Source organism: Pimephales promelas, chromosome 20 (genome assembly GCF_988280905.1).
Source record: "Pimephales promelas chromosome 20, fPimPro1.hap1.1, whole genome shotgun sequence".
NCBI classification, from domain to species: Eukaryota; Metazoa; Chordata; class Actinopteri; order Cypriniformes; family Leuciscidae; genus Pimephales; species Pimephales promelas.
Window position 1 is genome coordinate 526,130 of NC_142788.1, and position 19,811 is coordinate 545,940.

The 19,811-nt window shown below is 38.1% G+C and overlaps 1 protein-coding gene across 1 annotated transcript; it reads right to left on the bottom strand.

The window, feature by feature from the left end:
* Window positions 1–9,580: 9,580 nt before the first annotated feature.
* On the bottom strand, window positions 9,581–13,289 carry kcnk15 (potassium channel, subfamily K, member 15). The gene is made up of 2 exons (XM_039682487.2): window positions 12,866–13,289; window positions 9,581–11,257 (listed from the first exon to the last, which is right to left on the bottom strand). The coding sequence occupies exons 1-2, from the start codon at window positions 13,152–13,154 to the stop codon at window positions 10,332–10,334; spliced, it is 1,215 nt and encodes a 404-aa protein (XP_039538421.1). The 5' UTR covers window positions 13,155–13,289; the 3' UTR covers window positions 9,581–10,331.
* Between the last annotated feature and the right edge of the window lie 6,522 nt (window positions 13,290–19,811).

Consider the following 19,811-nt stretch of genomic DNA (forward strand, 5'->3'; position numbering starts at 1 on the left):
GAGTTCAAGAGATTTCCACGACGCATGCGCGGGAACTGAACAAGAAGTCGGATAATAAGAATGCAATTCTCGCGCATGCGTCGTGGAAATCTCTTGAAGTCTCGTCTCAGGCCCAACAAGGAAGAAAAGGAATAGTCGAATAAAGTCGTTATTTATTGTTAGTTTTTTCGCAAAAAAAGTATTCTCGTCGCTTGATAAACTTATAGTTGAGCCACTGTAGTCACATGGAATATTTAAACATTTTCTTCGTTGAATTTCTGGGCCATCAAGTTTCGATCCCTTAGGAGCCTATATAGCAGTGATCCACCTCTCAGATTTAATCAAAAATATCTTCATTTGTGTTCAGAAGATGAACGAAGGTCTTACGGGGTTGGTAGATTTTTGGAAGCAAGTCTCTATGATGTTTTTTTGATACATTCTACCAAATAATCCGAATAGATGAGGCTATGATCTTGGATTGTAATACTGGCTCAGATATAATTGATAACACTTTAAGTTACTAATTCTCCTTGGGAAGTTTCATATACATAAAGCTAAAGTAATGTCTATAACACCCTCCTTTAATTTCTTTTGTAAAGACGTTAAAATATTCCATGACTCATTGAATTCAAGCACTTAAAATAAGAAGTGCATAAAAACATCTCATATTTTGAAAAAAATGGTCTGTAGAATCTAATGTGTACAATGTAAGATCTGTTATGTGTTTTTTCCAATATGTGTTTGTCTAATGTCTGATGTAAAATGTCATTGTAAGCTTTAATAAAAGTTGAAAAAAAAATTCAGGTATGTAAATCAACATGTATAAATTGCTATTAGCCAATTAATGGGGAGATAATTGATAATCGAATCGAAATCGAATCGGACTGGAAAATGAATCGTATTAATTAAGATTAATCGATGCATCAAAAAATAATCGCTAGATTAATGACACCTGTCGAATTTCCTTTTGTTGAAACAAAACACACACACACACACACACACACACACACACACACACACAGACAGAGTGAAACACGCTATGCACCATTATGAATGCCTGTCTGTTCGGCAATGTGAAACAATGGCAACCGCACACGCAACTTCTACGGAAGACTGAATTCTCGTACTCTCAATATGTTTCGACTTTAATCTCGAAATGCTAGATTTCTTTTTTCACGTTCCGGTTCAGGACTTCCGTAATTTCCACTCTTTCATATATTTTTTTAATTTCTCCAGGTCAAACCACAACTCATTTTATCAAATGTGGTAAACAAACACACTTTCCCATAATACAACTCCGACTACGGAAGCCTGTTAACTCAAAGATTTCTGCAATTGAGTTGGTTCATGTTCACACCGTAAACTAACCGTACCGAGATCACCTCATCAGCTGGGTCTCGGTTCGGTTGTTGGGTTCGATTGCTGTATTCACAGATCTGACCGAGCGGGAAACGAACTTGAGTTCGATTCAATCCAACCAAACAAGACTGGTGTGAAAACACCCTTACATAACCATTGAGGATTTTTAACCGATATTTTAAGAGTAGTATTTGAAGAGATTTTTAAGACAGAGAGAAAAAGTAGACTTAAATTATAGACCAATCACAATGCTGAATTCAGATTTGAAAATTGTAATAAAAGTTTTAGCAAACAGATTAACAGAAGTAATGCGAGTATAACTGAAACAAAACAAGCGTACGGAGTAAAAGGAAGGCATGTAACAATGAGCATTAGAGAGACAAAATGGCATATGAAAGAAAAGAATGAAGATGGATATGTAATTAGTCTAGATTGTTAAAAAGCTTTTGATTGGGTGAAACACAGGTATTTATTTGATGCTTTAAAGAACTTTGGCTTTGGGGGAGATTTTTTTATATAAGGAGGCTTTAACAAGAAAAAAAACATATGTATTTTTAACAGAATGTTTTAAAATCACAAGATCAATAAGACGGGGTTGTCTGCTTTCCACGTTATTATATTCACTTGTATCGCAACCGTAAGGAGGATTGGCAATAAACAAAAAGAAGAAATAATTGGAATTGAAATTGAGGAAAATAAGGTTGAAGGGAAGGTTTTTCGATATGCCGATGACACAATATGAAAGGTGTTTCCCCTGTTCTTTGTGTATTTGGTTCAGTCCTGTTTCCATTTTCCCGCTCCTCGTTAGTGTTCAGTTCATTCACCTGTGATTGGTTAATTTGCCCCAGCTGTGCCTTGTTTCCCTAATCTGTTCTCTGTGTATTTCAGCCCTGTGTTCTCCCTCACTCCTGCTTGCTTATGTTTGTGTATGATGCGTTCGTGTAAAAAGTTTTGTCTTTAAAGATCATTACTATCATCCACCATCTTCATGCTATTTCCACTATGATCTGTAAAAAAACAAAAAAGAGAGTGTCAAATAAGTTATGGAGGATGTAGAAGAATATTGTAAAGGATCTGGTAGTAAAGTTAATGAGGATAAGATGGTATACACAAGATTTGGTAAAGCTATGGTTTAAGGGATTGTTTTATATTCAAGGAAGTGGAAGAAATTGAGATTTTAGGAATTTTAATGGGGAAAAATTAGAGGAAAGTTTATGAAATATGGAAGCAACTAGTAACAAAAATAGAGAGGTTACATTTTAGTAAATTGGGAACACTGAACTTGAAGGGGAATGAAAGTGAGAGTGAAAATACACATACAAGTAGAAAACAAAATACAGTGGAAAAAACAGTGAATTATTTTTTAATATGGGGGGATGGAACGTTATGGATGAAAACGAAGATTTGGGTGACGGAACGATTACCAGAGTTTTATTCTAGAGAAATTTATTTAGAGAAATGAAAGTTTTAGTCCATGGGGAAGTTTTTTTCGGTCGATGGTCGAGCATTATCCACATGGGATAGAAAACATTTTACAACTAGAGAAAGAAATGCTTTTAAAGAAATGGATGGAAGTGGGGAAACGGGAGTGAGAGATGTTTTATATGAACTTAAAGAAAAGTGCAATACCCGAAAAGTGAATTAAAACAATAGAAAATATGGGAGGAGGGCCAAAAGAGAAAGGTATTTATCTGAAATTGTGGGGAAAACTCGGGCTCCACATACTTTATTAAATGATCTATGTTGTATTTCCACTTTTTCTTCCATACTTCCTCCCGACTCTTTCTGTCCTCCCTCCTGTCGCTCAACCACTCGAACATCCGCTCACCTGCAACCGTGGCTTCCAGCTGTCCATGACGGATCTAAGACATTCACAATAATTATTCACATCTGTCAAGATCAAGTGTCAGTAGAAAAATAAAATGACACAAACCACTAACCTTGGGTACATGACATGGATATCGTGCCTCTCTCCCAAACATTAAATAGTATGGGGAAAACTGTTGTTGATTGTTTTTTTTGTTCTTAGAGCGAACATTGTTGCTTTTAGACTTCCATGACTTGTGGAGTCCCTCAGGGCTCGATTCTTGCGCCACTCCTGTTCAAACTGTATATGCTCCCAATTAGCCAAATAATGAGAAAGAACCAAATCGCTTACCATAGCTATGCAGACACACAGCTCTACTTAGTTTATGAAGTAAACGGTTGGATGTGCCAAAACTTTCTTCAGTTAAACAAAGACAAAACTGAAGTCATTGCGTTTGGAAACAAAGATGACGTTCTCAAGGTGAATGCATACCTTGACGCTAGGGGTCTAACAACTAAAAATCAAGTCAGGATTCTTGGTGTGTCTCTAGAGTCAGACCTTAGTTTCAGGAGTCATGTCAAAGCAATAACTAAATCAGCATACTATCATCTGAAAAATATTTCAACAATTAGATGCTTTGTTTCCAGTCAAGACTTAGGCCATGTCCACACTAATACGTTTTCGTTTGAAAACGTATATTTTTTCCGTCCACACTGAGACGCCGTTTTAAGTCAACAAAAACGTATCGTTTGGAAAACGCTCTCCAAAGTGGATAAATTTGAAAACGCCGTTTTCGCGTTGTAGCGTTGACAGTGAAACCGGAGGCATTTCAAAACGATGACGTAAGTTTAGTCATGTGATCCATGTTGTACCAATAGATATTCATGTTTATCGGTATTGTGCCCGTTATGTGTTATTCATTTTTACACTAGCCATGTTTCCATCCACTTGTCAATCGAATTATCTGAAATTCGGTTAAAAAACTCATGCGGATAAAGCTGGTGAAAGTGTGTTTCCATCCAACTGCTTTAAAGCGAATAAAAACCTGTACGTAATGACGTCACATGCTGTTTTGCGATCAAATTGGTATATCGAATTGATTTAAGACATTTCAAGGTGTTTCCATTTTTTTTCGCACTGAATCGAACAACATTCAAGCAAACTTTTGCGAACAAAGTTTTGTTAGACAAAACGGATCGCGCCATCTACCAAAAAATGATCAATATTTCACAAGTTGAAGGCTAATAATAATGCTTATGTGCCAGCTAATAGCGACATATGAATGGGATAATGCGAGGCGGTTGTTGTAGCCTATTCGCCTCACAACCGCCTCGCTATATATTATCCTGCTTATTACATATAAATCAACCAAATAAATAAATAAATCAATCATTTGACACAAAATATTGACTTAAAAACGAGTTTATTGATTTAAAAACGAGTATTGCTTCTGCTAAATAAAATAGTCTGTTCCGTCTCCATGGCAACGGTGTGTTAGTTAGCAGCGCCGCAGTCTGTTAACCAGAAATAACAGACCACATTCTACATTACAATTCAACCAAGCCACATAAAAATAAGCAAAACTAACCTAAGAAAACAGCGACGCTATAAACATTGGTATGATGATGACGATGCACGTATGCCCGACGACAGCGGAGGTGACTGTGGTGTGGGAACGACAGCGCTCCATCAGTTCTGGGAGATCGTGGTTCACGGAAACCCTTTGGTTGAAGCATCTTTTTGCTTTGTCCACTTACATCTGTCTTTGTTGACGTCATCCGCCATGTGTGCGCAAACAGACTGGCCGGAAATGAACTCGTCTTCTGACGTGTTGCAACCATAAAAGGGCATAAAACTTAATCGCAATTAATTATTTATTCGGCAAATAACGTTTCCATCAGCTTTTATCGCATTAGCCGTATATCGATCAAGAGAAAATTCGATGAGACCGAACGTATTTCATTTGAGTCGATTTTCATGAAATTTCATCGAATTTTACTGTTTCCATAAGGCATTTTTCATTCGATATCACTTGATTCGGATAAAAACGTGTCGATGGAAACATGGCTACTGTTGCTAAAATATGTTACTTTCTATGTTACTTAATATGTGCTGTTCTTCATAGCTCAGTACTGCAAAGATAACAGATGATGTAGTCTACTCACATTTGCTGTTCTGCGGCAAAACAGGAGAGCAGTTGCGTTTCAGACCAAACATATGGTGACTGAATGCGACCTGGACGCATCCGTGACGGTGAGATATTTTGCTAAAAAAAATTATCCCGTTATTGTGCGATGACATTATTATTTATTTTCTCATCTGCATCATCTCAGTGAGCTTTTGTGAAGTTTCACGCATGCGCAGTAAAGTGAATTTAGAAGTTTCTTATCCGCACTGAAACGTCGAAAAATGCCTGAAAACGCTAGTGTGGACGGAGAGCGTTTTTAAACGAAAACCCCGTTTTCAAATGTATCTGGATTAATGTGGACGTAGACTTAGAGAAACTTGTGCATGCTTTCATCACCAGCAGGGTGGATTACTGTAATGGCCTCCTCACTGGCCTTCCCAAAAAGACCATAAGACAGTTGCAGCTCATACAGAACGCAGGACCAGAACATATGAACACATCACACCAGTCCTCAGGTCTTTACACTGGCTGCCAGTTACATTTAGGATTGATTTTAAAGTATTATTACTGGTATATAAATCATTTAATGGGTTAGGACCTCAATATATTGCAGATATGCTCACTGTATATAAACCCAACAGATCACTCAGATCATTAGGATCACATCAGCTAGAAATACCAAGGGTTCACTCTAAGCATGGAGAGTCTGCTTTTAGCTATTATGCTGGAACCAGCTTCCAGAAGAGATCAGGTGTGCTCCTACAGTAGTCACATTCAAATCCAGACTCAAAACGCATCTGTGCATTTACTGAATGAGCACTGTGCCACTGTTCGTCCGACTGTTACTGCACTTTATTTTATTTTTGATTCTAAACTGTTTTAATTATTCTGATTTCTTTTGATTATTTTAATTTCTTCCATGTATGAAATGTGCTATATAAATAAACTTGCCTTGCCTTGGTGATGCCCGCAGTCTCTCACACAGGCTAAAATTGACCTTTGAAAAAATAAAAACATTTTCAGATATTTCTTATGGTCATATCTAGTTATTTTGACTTGAATTTTGTTAAACCAACCTTGACAAACTCTCTTCCCTGATCTGAGACGCTGCAGTGCTCCAGATTTGTATAAAATACATCCAGGATGCACCTCATGACCTCTAATGCTTTTTGTAGTTTTTAGAGGATAGGCTTCAGACCACTTAGTGAAATAGTCAACCATAACGCATATACTGTATATTGGTGGCCATTTTCTGTTGGAGTTAACTTGCCTATCAGATCCATCTATCTATAAATTACAGGAATGTGTGTGTGTGTCTACTGCAGTCCAAATGCTTACAAACTAGCTTCATGCCCGAAAGCCATACCGCAGATAATTTAGAAGAAGCACTGAGCAAGGCAAATAATGACTGGAAACTACAGGAGAAACAAATTGCCTGTATAACTACCAACAATGGGGCGAATATTGTTGCAGTTGAAATGGCCATGGCTAAGTTGCTTTGGGCACAACTTGAACCTGGCCATAAACAACTCGCTTGCACAACGGAGGGCCAGCACAGACCGAGCTTTCGGGGTTTGCCGGGCAGTCAACACTGCGTTTTCACGAAACTCCCTGAGCACTCATTGATCACGGTAATTTTAGAATACTTATCTAACAACAAAGAACGAATTATTATTTTAATTATTTAATATGTATTTTTATTATTTACTGTCAATGGTGGAGAGAATGATGGAGCAGTAGCAAGCCATCAAACGTGTGTTTTGTTCATTAAATTTTTACGTGTGACTATCTTCATTAAAAATGATAATATACCCTAAGTTGGCAAAAAAAAACAACTAGGCTATAGCGCTAGGTGAACTTTGCGAATGGCACGACAGAAAGCTTATCAAGTTCTCCGCATCTACAATAGTGTAAAGGAAGCCACTCGCAAATAATTTTTGGGCAATGCAAACATTTTGTGCTGTTGTTGAAGCCTGACATCGAATCGAACATTAATGTGCATTTCCAACAAAATAATAATGTATTTAAACGACACCCTCACGACAATCGTTTCACGAGGAAAAAAAAAATCTCAGAAATTAGGCTACACTATCGCGCTGAAGGACTTCCCGTATCAGCCGCGATCTAATCCTGTTTACATGAAATAAGCATGCTCGCGAGCATGTTCAAGCTGACGGACCTGTTTCTATGACAGCAAGTCTAGGATGAGCGTCGAAGAACCAAGCGATCCAAGATCATGGCAAATCGCCAACAATCAAATCCAGCTAGTTGAGTTAGCGACGTACGAAGAACGAGCCCCTGGTTACAACCTCCAGCAACTCCTCTTTTTTTTTCCTAATGGGAATATGGTGAACCTGTGTTGAGAATATCTAACTCCTCAGAACCAGATAAATCAAACACTGGGTCTTTAACATGGTCAGAAGAAGCTGCAGCGCGGGCTTCCGAACCGTGCGCGAGACCAGTGGAGCTGGTAAATAAACACTGAGAAAGGGTCGTAACCGTCTCAGTATGCCAGCCCCACGTGCGAATCCCATGAATGCAAGCGGCGCGCTGCTTCGACAGCCGGGAGACCTGATGTACTGGAAACGTGATTCTGATCTATTTGATTAAACAGGCTTAAATGCGAGCGAAGCTCTTTTATATAAAAAAAAAACAGTTAGCATCCTCGAGCGCTGCCTGTGCATGCTCCGCTCCCAGACGAACTACACTGACTGAATAGTTTCTCCTTATTATTCACCATGATGTATAAAAGGCATTTCCCAATGTGACGATTCTCGAAGCAGCAAGAATTCCCTCGAAGGGGAACCCCAATTTCAGTGAATAACTCCCAATCGATGGAGTATTCCTTTAATGGTCACCATTGTTGAGATTCATATACTGATTCTTGATGTTAGTGTAAGTCAGCATGATACCATAGAGTTGTTTTTTTTATCTGACTGTAACAACAATGGGCCTTGCAGCAGAATCACATTTCTTTTATAATGAATAATACAAGTTATATATTACCTGTTTAATCAGAGATTATTCTCTAGAAACGATCAGGGAATCAAGACACCAAATGATGATTCATCATTCCATAAATCATCATCAAAACACAACCACGTGCTTAAATTTTATTTTGGCTTTTGTGCCATAACAAATGTGTTATATAAATATTCCGTTACAGCAGCCAGAGGAAAAACTGGTGTTATGAAGTACAGGGTCAAGAGCCCAGCTAAGGCAAACACTGACCACTATCATGTGTTAAATGAAACTCAATAAATCATCTTCATCTAAATCTGTTCATTCACAATAACAACTTCTGTAGTCGGATGATAGTAGTCGAACTGGTTAGTAATAACTGAAGCTGGTAATGCTGTTTGTGGAGTTGTTCAATCCTCCTCTGCTGAGATCTTGAGAGATTTAAACATATTTTATCTTCAGTTGATTTCATCAAATGTTGTGGTTGGAACGTCAGTTATGGTTCTTGTGTTTCTCTTTCCTTCAGTGATGTTAACAGCAAGTGTTCATCACTAATGCTCAACAAAATTTCTTGACTGCAATATCTACTTTTAGTGAACTCCACTGAAATCATTTCAGAGTACTCATAACTATTGTTTTTTATAAAGTTAAATGAATTGAGGAAACCGGTTTCCTCAAATGAAATGAGTTAGCCTAACTCATTGGATTTGACTGTGTGTGATATTGTTTGCAAGTGCTCTGAGTTCATTTAAAGTTTGTCATTTCACTGTTTTTACTCAATAAAGTGTAGTTTCAGCTATATACTTAAACACAATATAAAAGTTTGTGTTTTAAGAAATATTATTGTTTTAGTGAACTCATTAAAATAACTTCAGTGTACTCATTACTATTGTTTTTTATAAACTTAAATGAATTGAGGCATTTGGTTTCCTCAAATGTAATGGGTTTTAAAGCGAGTGCTTGTTCACAGCAGGTGTTTGAATGATTGAAAGAATGTTTCAGAAACGTCATACTAACCTTTAAATAACAATCTATTAATATTCAGGGTACTGGACATTTTTTCATGTTCTTGGAATGTTACAAATCAACTTTCCTATGTTGGTAAGTGTTAATCAAAATTAAGTTGAAAACACGTTTGAGGAACACCATAGCTTCTAAAACACGTTCCTCTAACGTCAAGAAAAGCAGACACATTTATTTCCACGAGCTTGAATTCAAAATTCTATTTTAAACGTTTACAATGAAAATTTCTTGCCGATCAGATGGGGAATAACTTTTATGTCTCTGGATTTTTGTACTAGCTACATGCTAAACAACTGAAAAAAATATTAACAATAAAAACTACAGTAACTTACAGTAACTTTTTATTATATATTGTGCAAACACTGCAAAACAACCATAACATGCACATACTTCAATACTGAAACCAAAGATGATTTTCCTAACATCAATGGGTACATCAATACTGATTAAACTGATATCTGTTTCTGCCCACAGAAGAATGTTTAGTAAAATGCAACATATGAATTACCATACAGTAAGTGCTCCTCGATGTGACCAGCGGTTCAGTGTCTTGCTCAAAGGCACAATGGTGAGAAGATTTGTCTCTTAGTAAATCCCACACTTTTAAATTACACCTACCGACTTCTACTGTACACATTCGGATATCATGTAAAAACACTATAAGGCATGAGGCTGGTCTATCATTGTGTGTGTTTTTTACAGTGGAAATCTAAAGGTTTGAGATAATCAAAGTATATTTACACTTTCATTGTGTAACCCCTAAAACAAGCCACATGACTTCCAGATGAAACAGATATTCATCAGTGTTTGTAATGTTCTTTTGGGGCGTACTGTGCCCGTCACCCTAAAATATGGCAGTGTTGCAACAGGTATTTGAAGACGGATGTTTTCAATGCCCAGTGTTTTTTAAGAGATTGTTACAGTTATCATGTGCATCTCCTGTAACTCAAAGTATGTGATTGGTGTCCTTTGAAAAGACATGCTTATTCATTTTTAACAGTTTTAAAAATACTTCAAACATTTGCATATTGTCAGTAGTATACTCACTATCTGAAGCAGACAACAGCCCACCAGTTACAGAGACTTCCTCCGCACGCCTGGCAGCTCTTTGAAGCTGAGTCCAGGAGAAAGTGTGCTGCCTGGAGAGGAAACAACTGTATTGTTCCTGGTTGAGGAGTTCCCTTGTATCCTGTAGGAAACAGAGTTGTAGTACACCGAGTTAATGTTGCACTCAGCACACTTGTTTTGGGACGGGGTCGGACTGTTGCAGAAGCCCAAGTGATAGCAAACGCAGGTACACAGCAGGCTCAGTTGAGACCGAGACCGGCGCTGGTTTGCGTGTAGCGGCAGGGGCGAGTACAGCTCGCGCTCCTCGGCCGGCGACAGGATGAGGTTGGTGCAGCTGGTGCCCTCCTCCATGGGCAAGAAGAGGTTGCTATGGCAGTGATTATCCCGCCCAGATTTCATGGCTGTGAGGTTACGACCCCTCTTCAGTGAGGCTCGTTCCTGAGCGTCCCGCTTCTCATCCTCGCTGTTCATAGTGAGGAACCTCAACACCACCAAGTTGAGGAACGCGCCGATCACTGTCAAGCCCACAAGGATGTACATGAAACTAAAGACTACATAAGGTGTCTTTTCTTGAAGGTCCTCCTTCTTCTGAAGAGCCACGAAGTCCCCAAAGCCGATGGTGGTGAGAGTGATGAAACAGTAGTAGTACGCGTGGAAGAACGTCCAGCCCTCGAAGTGCGAGAAGGCAGCGGCTCCCACGCACAGAGTTCCCAGGCAAGACAAGAAACCCACCAAAACCATGTTTTCCATGGAAATCTCTGTGCGATGAAGCCCGAGGCATCTCTTGACGCGGCTGAGGAGGTAGCGGACGAACGTGTTCATCCTCTCACCCAGACTCTGGAACATCACCAGTGTCAGAGGGATGCCCAGAACGGCATAGAACATGCAGAAGACCTTCCCTGCGTCGGTGCCGGGGGCGGCGTGGCCGTAACCTGCAGAAAAACAGTGCCAACATCTCAGTCGGACCGGAGGACTGCGGCACACATCAATCCCAAACAGATGCTTGTGTCAAGATTCATTACACTTTATTTTCTAGTGTTCTTGTTACCATGTAATTCGGTAAATAAGTAGCAATTTGTACAGTAATAGACGAATCCGGCGAAACTACCGGAAGTAAGCGGGCGCCATTACTGAGCTGTGTCTGGGTAGCGTTGCCCCATTGCCTTCTATTGTTTTAGTTGCAACTTGCGTCCACTGGAATAAACAGCCCGCGATTTACGACTGTCACTAACGTTACAACGTTAGCCCTTGTATAATGTCGAGTGGGTAAACAGTTTCCGTTATAAATTGTTTCAATGGTGGCAGTAAAATTTCAATTTTGAAGAGAAAACATTGTGAATACCCCGGGTCGACAGCCCCTGTCTGGAGCCGTACGGTTTACAGATTTCCTGGGCGAGTACAAGACGCGGACATTCGCGTATAATAACAATTATTTAATGACATAAGTAAAAAATATAATAAATATGTGATATAGTGATCAGCAAAATCTCCTCTCTTGGTATTTTTTCTATTCAATTAACATGCTATGGTCATTAATGGCTTTCCTGAGCTAAATGTAACGTTATGTGACATAATTGTTCTCCTGCTGTTATATTGACCTCTTTCCATGGTTTAAAAACACTAATTGGTTGATATTATGTATCTTTTCTTGCTGTAATGTTACTTTACCCTTGCCCGTTGCAATGTGAAAATGAGATAAATAATGGACACAAAGGAAAAACATGAATTTGTTTATTTGATTTCATTCATTTATTTATTGTTGCCAAATGGACAGATCTTGTTTATAGTTTCCTCGTTAGCAAACGTTAGCCTAGCTAGCTTGCCAACTTGCCAAGCTATTTTCATAAATAATCTGTAAGATCGTTTGTACCTTCATCTGTGACTTGAGGCCGTTGTCTAACATCATCATGGTATGTGAATAAAACAGATTTCTGGATTTTGACAATAAAGTTAAGACATTAAGTAACTGTTAGTTAGAATCATTGCTGGATTTTACAGAGAGGCTCTTTAATATTCATATGAAATTGTTGTTTATTTACAGTCTTACACAGGCAACCAAAATCGCCAGTAAAGCACTGTACATTTCAAAGAGTGTACTTATTAATTATTAATCTAGGGTTAGATTTTGGTTTAGGGTTGGTCTGTAATTATAATTTACAGCCATTCGTGCATGTTAGAAATGTAACAAGGACACTAATAGTGTTACAGAAAGTTTTATAATTTTAGGTTACATTCTTAAGATAAAGTTTGTTTGTTGCAGTGATGTCATACAATAAACTTAATTATGTTCTTTGTTCTTCTGTTTTGGTCTGAGCTGATCTTAAAATAACAATTTTCTAGTGTGAAGTACAAAAAGAAAGCTTTCCTCTTTTGTGCAATGGAAAGATGTTAAAGCTTCTTCATCCATCAATGCCAATAAAGAACCTTTATTTTTAAGTGTGTATGCGTTCGTTAGTAATTCAAATGCTATATTCGTAATGCTTTTTTAGCAACTAGGCTATGTAGATTTAATGCGCATGCAAACAAAGGCTGAAACTCACCTATCGTGGTGATGACAGTTATGGCAAAGTAAAAAGATCCAGCGAATTTCCACTGTCTGCCGGCGCGATGGGGCTCCGCCTGCAGCACTACCCGCTCGATCTCCCGATAGTCTTCCTCAGTGAAGCGATACTTCCTCTTCATGTCGCTGCGCTTCTGCTCCAGGAAGCGTTTCCGCGCGCTCTCGGTCTCGGACTCCAACGCGTCGAAGACCGCGGCGCCCACCAGCAGGTACGAGAACATGCAGAGGATGAGCGAGAGCGTGCGCACGTTCTGCTTCTTCATCTTCATCTTCAGATGAGCTCGAACAGGTTGCGCGATTCAGTGCATCGGTATTGACGCTCAGTCTGAGGGGCTTCTCGGTTCATGTGGCATTGAATAATAGAGATCTGAGGAGAAGAACATGGTGTATCGTCTTCATTTGTTGCAGGTAAATTCGTTGAGATCAAACTACAGTCTTCCTGGTATGCGCAAATCGTGCGAGGGAGGTTTCGAAGCTCAATCTGTCAGATCTGGCGACCAATAAAATCTCCTGAAGTCCAGCTGCACGCGCAGTCAGTCAGTCTCAACAGGAGATGCTCATACCCCGGTGTGTGTGTGTGTGTGTGTGTGTGTGTGTGTGTGTGTGTGTGGTCATTGAGGAAACAACAGAGCCATCATAAGCTTGCGCGAGGATGCGAGCAGACTGTCGCTGTTCATGGTCCTGAACTTCAGCTTCACACAACTCTGTAAAACACTGTAAAACAACAACAACATTGTATTAAAAGATTATTATTTTACAATAAATTACTGTAGTTAGATATTTATTTAGTTTGAGAAACCACAACAGAATGATGCTGACATCACAGTAATTTACTTCTCTTGTTTTACTGTGAATTTACATGATAAAGTTGTCTTTAACCATGCATGCCACTGTAATAAATGTATTCTTACCACTGTGATTGCTTTGAAGTCACCATAATGGGATTAGTGCTCCATTTCCTTGGGATTACCTCTGCATTCATATTCATATTTCTGATCTAGCCAAGTCAGAGGTGTCACACAGAAAACATTTGATAATATGATGATGAGATAGAATAAAATATAGTCTTGAAGAATCGGCTGATCAGTCAAACTATATTCTTAACACGAATTGTATTTCAGAATTATTTAAGCATGAAGACTTATTGTGTTATTTCAAAATGATAACTGTAGATGGACAGTGAGTGAAGCACCTGTGATTTTTTATGTTAAAAACACACAAATTATTCACAATTTATTTGGTCATCTTTATTTCCTTTACAAATACAAAAGCATCAGTTTTTTTGCGGTTGGATCTTGATACTCTTGGGTGTAAATCTCCTCTTCATCTATCAGTGGTGGTGACCTCAATTGCTGTTGGCTGAGTAGAAGTCAAATGTTAATTTCATTAAAGTCCCCGTGAAATCAAAATTGAACCTATTTACTTTGTTAGCGCATATTACTAGTCTTGTGGTGAACAATTAATCCGTGCAAGTGAATATATATTAAAAAAATGTTTTACCTTAGTAATCTTTAATCAAAATCTGAAAAGTTACTTCCGGTCTGGAACGGTTTCTTTTTCTGATGACGTAGGTTTCACAGTTTGGGTGGGGAAACGCTTAACCACTCCCCTCAAACCGTTAGTTTGCTATGAGCGAGAGATAGAGAGGAGGAGCGCTAGAGTAAAACCCTGCCCTCTGTTCAATATTCCGTTTCACTTGGAAATACGTCACAGCACTGGAGAAAAATCGTTTGCAACTTCCGGTTCACGGGGACTTTAACCTAATTTGGAAACAGTACAGGTTGGATTAGAGAACATTTAATTATGTGAAAAGATCATTCATGTGGACACAGTTGCTGCACATGGATTGAATTATGTTTTTATTTATTTTTGCCTGTGTGATACCACTAAACTGAGTATTAATTCAATAACTTACCATTCTGTCAGTTTTCGCCTGATGATATAACAGTGATTAAGAATTACACGTATAGACTCGGAAGTATGTAGACATCTTTTTATTGGATGTTGTTGCCATTGTGAATCATAATTTCAGAGCTCCATTGATCATGGCTTTTCATAGTTGTAGTGTACACACTTAACTCAGAGTCAATCAAAGTTGATTAAACCAAAATCTTTAGAGTTTCCCCACTCAGGGTAAGTTAAATTAAGTAATAAAATTGTAATTGTTTAATCCTCCTCTGCTGAGATCTTCGCAGATTAATTGTCTTCTTTTATCCTCAGTTGTAGTTCTTGTTTCTGCTCGTCTCTTCTCTCTTTTTTCAGTATAAACATGTAATGTCAGTTGATGGTATTGGACTTTTTTTTCCATTAATGCTAAACGTTTCACACCCTCTGCTGCCATTAACCGTTAACCGTTTTTTTTTTTTGTAATGTTTTTTTTTTTTTCCGAGAGTGTGATTTTGGTTGTGAATCGCAGGTGTTATTTTGAATGATCAATCATCACTTAATCATTTAATTATCTCATTAACTGCTGCACTGCTTTACTTTCAGTTTGGCAAAATTTACCTGGACAGTTTAAACCTTTAAGACAACACGCAAAAACACAATCTTAAAGGATTAGTTCACTTTTGCTGATAATTTACTCACCGCCATGTCATCCAAGATGTCCATGTCTTTCTTTCTTCAGTCGAAAAGAAATTTCATGAAAAGGTTTTTGATGAAAACATTCCAGGTTTTTCTCCATATAATGGACTTCAATGGGAACCAAACGGTTCAAGGTCCAAAAGACAGTTAATAACAGTTTCAGTGCAGCTTCAAATGTCTTTAAACGACACCAGACGATGAATAAGGGTCTCACGATCGCTCATTTCAAAACTTACTCCAAAAATGTAACTTTTCTAAGGACAAATGCTAGCCTTGCTCTATTCTGTGAGGCGCGTTTGCAACATCACGTAATACGTAATTACGTTGAAAAGGTCACGGGCGACGTAGCCGGAAGTACAGAGTCACAAGTTGAACGCATAGGTTGAACGTGCAAACTAACTCAAACGCCGTTTACTAAAAAAGGAATTAAAAGGTAAAACAACGATGTCGGACTATTTTGATTCTGTACTTCCGGCTACGTCGCCCGTGACCTTTTCAACGTAATTACGTATTACGTGACGTTACAAACACTGCACTGCTGCTCCTGGGCTTCTTCAGCAGTATCCTCAGACAATCATTATATGCTACCTGCAGTTTGCGCATGGTCTCCTTTCTGTAGTTGACCCATAATGGGCCTGCATACAGTAAGCGTGAAACAAGTGCACTTTCACATCATCAGAGCAGTAGTGAAATTTCCCAACATGTTCGCTTGCACATACAACATTCATCTTTGCCTATTCATGTCAGCATCATCTTCCATCTTGTCAGTAATGATATGCCCAAGATATTTTGTACACAGATACAGTGCCCAGACAGGTAAAACATAGGAAAGTGCAGCTTCTGATCTTCCTTAGTCCTACAAACCAAAACAACACTCTTCTTTGTATTGTACAAAGATATTTTTAAATAACTTAATTTGTGTTCCGAAGATGAACGAAGGGTTTGTGGGTTTGGAATGACATGAGGGTGAGGGGTTTTTCGGTCTGAATTAACCCTTTAAAGTCTTAATTATATATGTGTAATGGTTAAAGAAGGTAATTTGATTTGTGTTTTAAAAATGCACAAGATACATTTTCTTTAGTAAAATCTTTTATTGAAATCAAATAACACTTTTCTTGAGTCATTTCATAAGTCGTAAGTTTTGAACAAAGGGAAAATGACTCGCAAACATTAACCCTTTTAAAATGTGCAAACATTGCAAAACAGCTTAAACATAAACTGCATTCAAAGTGCCAACAACAAACAGCATTTCAGACACAATGTGACTGCAGTTTAGCACCATCACACACACAAAAAAGGGATCAATACTTGAACTTAGACCCCATTTATTTCCTGGTCATATGCCTCTTCTACTGCCCTGAGGTAACTCACTGGAGGGGTTACAGAGGGTACATGAATGGATGTATTCTGGTAGAGTTGGTTCAAATTTGTGTGTCCCTGCCAAGGCGTTTGGGGGCATAAAGGTCGCTGGGGGTCAGGATGTAATGCTAATCTGGCCTCATTTTCTTGTGCATCATATAACATCATAAGGATGTTGCGATATAGTCTCATCTTGGTCAGTGGGTCTTTAATTCGTTTAATCTCAGTACCTGTTTGGCAAATGTTTGATCAACATCCGTACTGGCATTTACCAGTGTTTCAGATACATTTTTTAAAATGGTTACTTTCTCCAATTCAAGTTCTTCTAATGATTTGTGTCGTAAAAAAAAATATCCTCAAAGTACAAAATAAAATCTTTCAAGTACAAAACAAAATTCTACAAGTACGTCACGTGACTGAATCCGACTGCTCTGCCGGTTTTGGCATTGGATCAATAAAATAGACATTGCTTTCTGCAGCATTTATGTACTGTAACCACAAGGACATTTTCATTATTTTACACACACATTTTAACAGAAACAATGTGAATGTACATAAATATAAATTGTTAAATAAACAAACCAGAAACTTCCAGTGCAGATCTCCAACATTAACAAACGATACAACAGCCTTGTATTCATCAAAGTTAACCTGTTGCACATAAAAATTATTTCAATAATATATCACAGAAATGACTTAAATATTTATTCACATTTGAATTATTATGAAACACATCCCCATTTATATCTCTCCCAAACAGAAAAAAGATGTACTTTTGACAAACTTTGTCGTCTTACTTCTGTTCTGTCCCCATTGAGGATCACATCGGCTGTGTAATGGTTCATCATGTATATGGTTTTATCCAAATGCAGTTCATTAATAGAGTGAAGCATGAGACACTCGATGATCTAACATGTTTAACATTCAAACAGATAGCATTTTAAGTGTATTTTGTCCATTTTAATGATAATGCTGATGAACTGTTTGGCCTATATACCTCGCCTGTGAGCCATTTGTGAGGTTTAAGTGACCGGACTCACTCGCTGTGGTGGACTATATAGCTGTTCCCTCTTATTTGAGAGGGAATCACAGAAACTTCTGTGTCCTTTTTTTTCCACAAGACTTTTATCTGAAGGTGAAGAGAACAATACATTTATTTACTCTATCGATGTGTGCATGTATCTGACAATTACGGTTACATAAACAGCTAATGTGCGGTAATGTAATGTTGGCTTTACTGTCATACAAACCTGAAAATTTTGATGTAAAAAGTAAAGGTTTATAGTTTAAATAAACTTATTTAAAAGTTTGAAAACTTTTAGAGGATTGTGCATCACATATATGTGAAACAATCACTTACTGATAATACATTTATTTTAATAACATCACCTGTGATGGAGCGTCATTGTTGGTACAGATGTTGTTACAGGTACTTCAGTCATTTTATATTCTAAAAAAAAATCCAAGACAAAATTAGAATGTAGAGGTGGCTGCAATTATCCTATGCTTGTGTATGTTAGCATCATTACAGCTTTTAATAATTACCTTAAATGACAAGTCCATCACTAATGGTGAAACGTACACCCCTTTACGCTTCCGGCTTTTCTTCCAAACCTCCATTTCCACTTTATAAGACTGGGAGAATATATATGTTGTCAAACACAAACCCACATAATTGCACATTTTCAAGATATCTGTTATCAAGCATATCGTTTCTAAATTGTGTACAAAAGTTAAGTGCTTTCTTTCACTGAACTGACGTTAGCATACTTTCTTTCTGCATCTTTCCACATCTGCATACGTCTTTTTGGAGATGGTCACGAAGTCATCCAGTCTTTTCAACCTCCTCCTCTGAAAACAGATTTTCTTCTGGTCCCATTGACTTTTCTCCATTATCACTTGTCTTGAGTGAAGTTCTGAAAATGTAAGGTACACCTCTTATCTGTTCAAAATTTGAGTCCAAAAATAAAGCTATGGTTTTGATGCACATTTCAGATGTTTTTTTCAGCAATTTACCTGTTTTTTTGACTGTCTAAGTTTGTTGTAGACCTTACTCAGTTTCTGGTACACAGGGCTTGTCCCGTGACGTCCTAGACCCCCTAAAGAGCATTTAAAACCTTGTAAAGAACTTGACAAATGCTGTTTTGAATAATCAGTTGAATTAACTCAAAGACTGAAACCTACCTAGCATCACTCCAGACCAGAGGGTGGCATGTGGAAGAAAATATTTGGCCAAACTGGAAGTGAAAGTTGGTGCATAATTCCATCAAGGTCTAGCAATGCACCTGGAACTGTGTCATGAGGGGTGTGGTTCCAACATCAAGCTGAAAAGAAATATTCATAATCTCAGACAAATTTCAAATGTTCTGCCTGTCTAACCTGAATTGAGATGTGTATGTTCTGATGCATATGTGTTGAGTTTAGTTCATCAGATCTGGTCTGGGGTGCGTTTCCCGTACAATGACGTAGTTCACTATCGTTGGAAAAATCAACTAGCTAGTCGTGACTGTTTTCCGAAACCCACTGTGCAAAGTATCGTTCAACCACGTTGGTTTCGCATGTGATGGAGTAATACCTCTTAATGAAACTGTTTGAGATCCAATTAATGCTAGTTTTGTTTTATATAAATTACAAACATGTCGTCTGAGGACTATTTCTAATTGTTCTCAGTTGTTTTGCTTTATTGCCAGACTCAATATTTGGCTCGTTCTTACGGAGTAGAGCACGTTTGCACATGCGCACTCTTCAAACACGTTACTTCAAATCTTTTGACAAACTAAAAAACGTAAATTCCATTTGTATGTATTGTAAATAAAAGACACCGGTAGTGCTGAATGTCAGCTTGCTTATTTTGCTCAAGATAAGGATTTATTACCTCCAAATGTGATGCAATATACGTAGAAACGATGTTTCTAACCACAGGTCGCTGTCGTTCAAACCACACAACTTTGCGATGCTGTTTGCGAATGTCCGTTGGAACGATG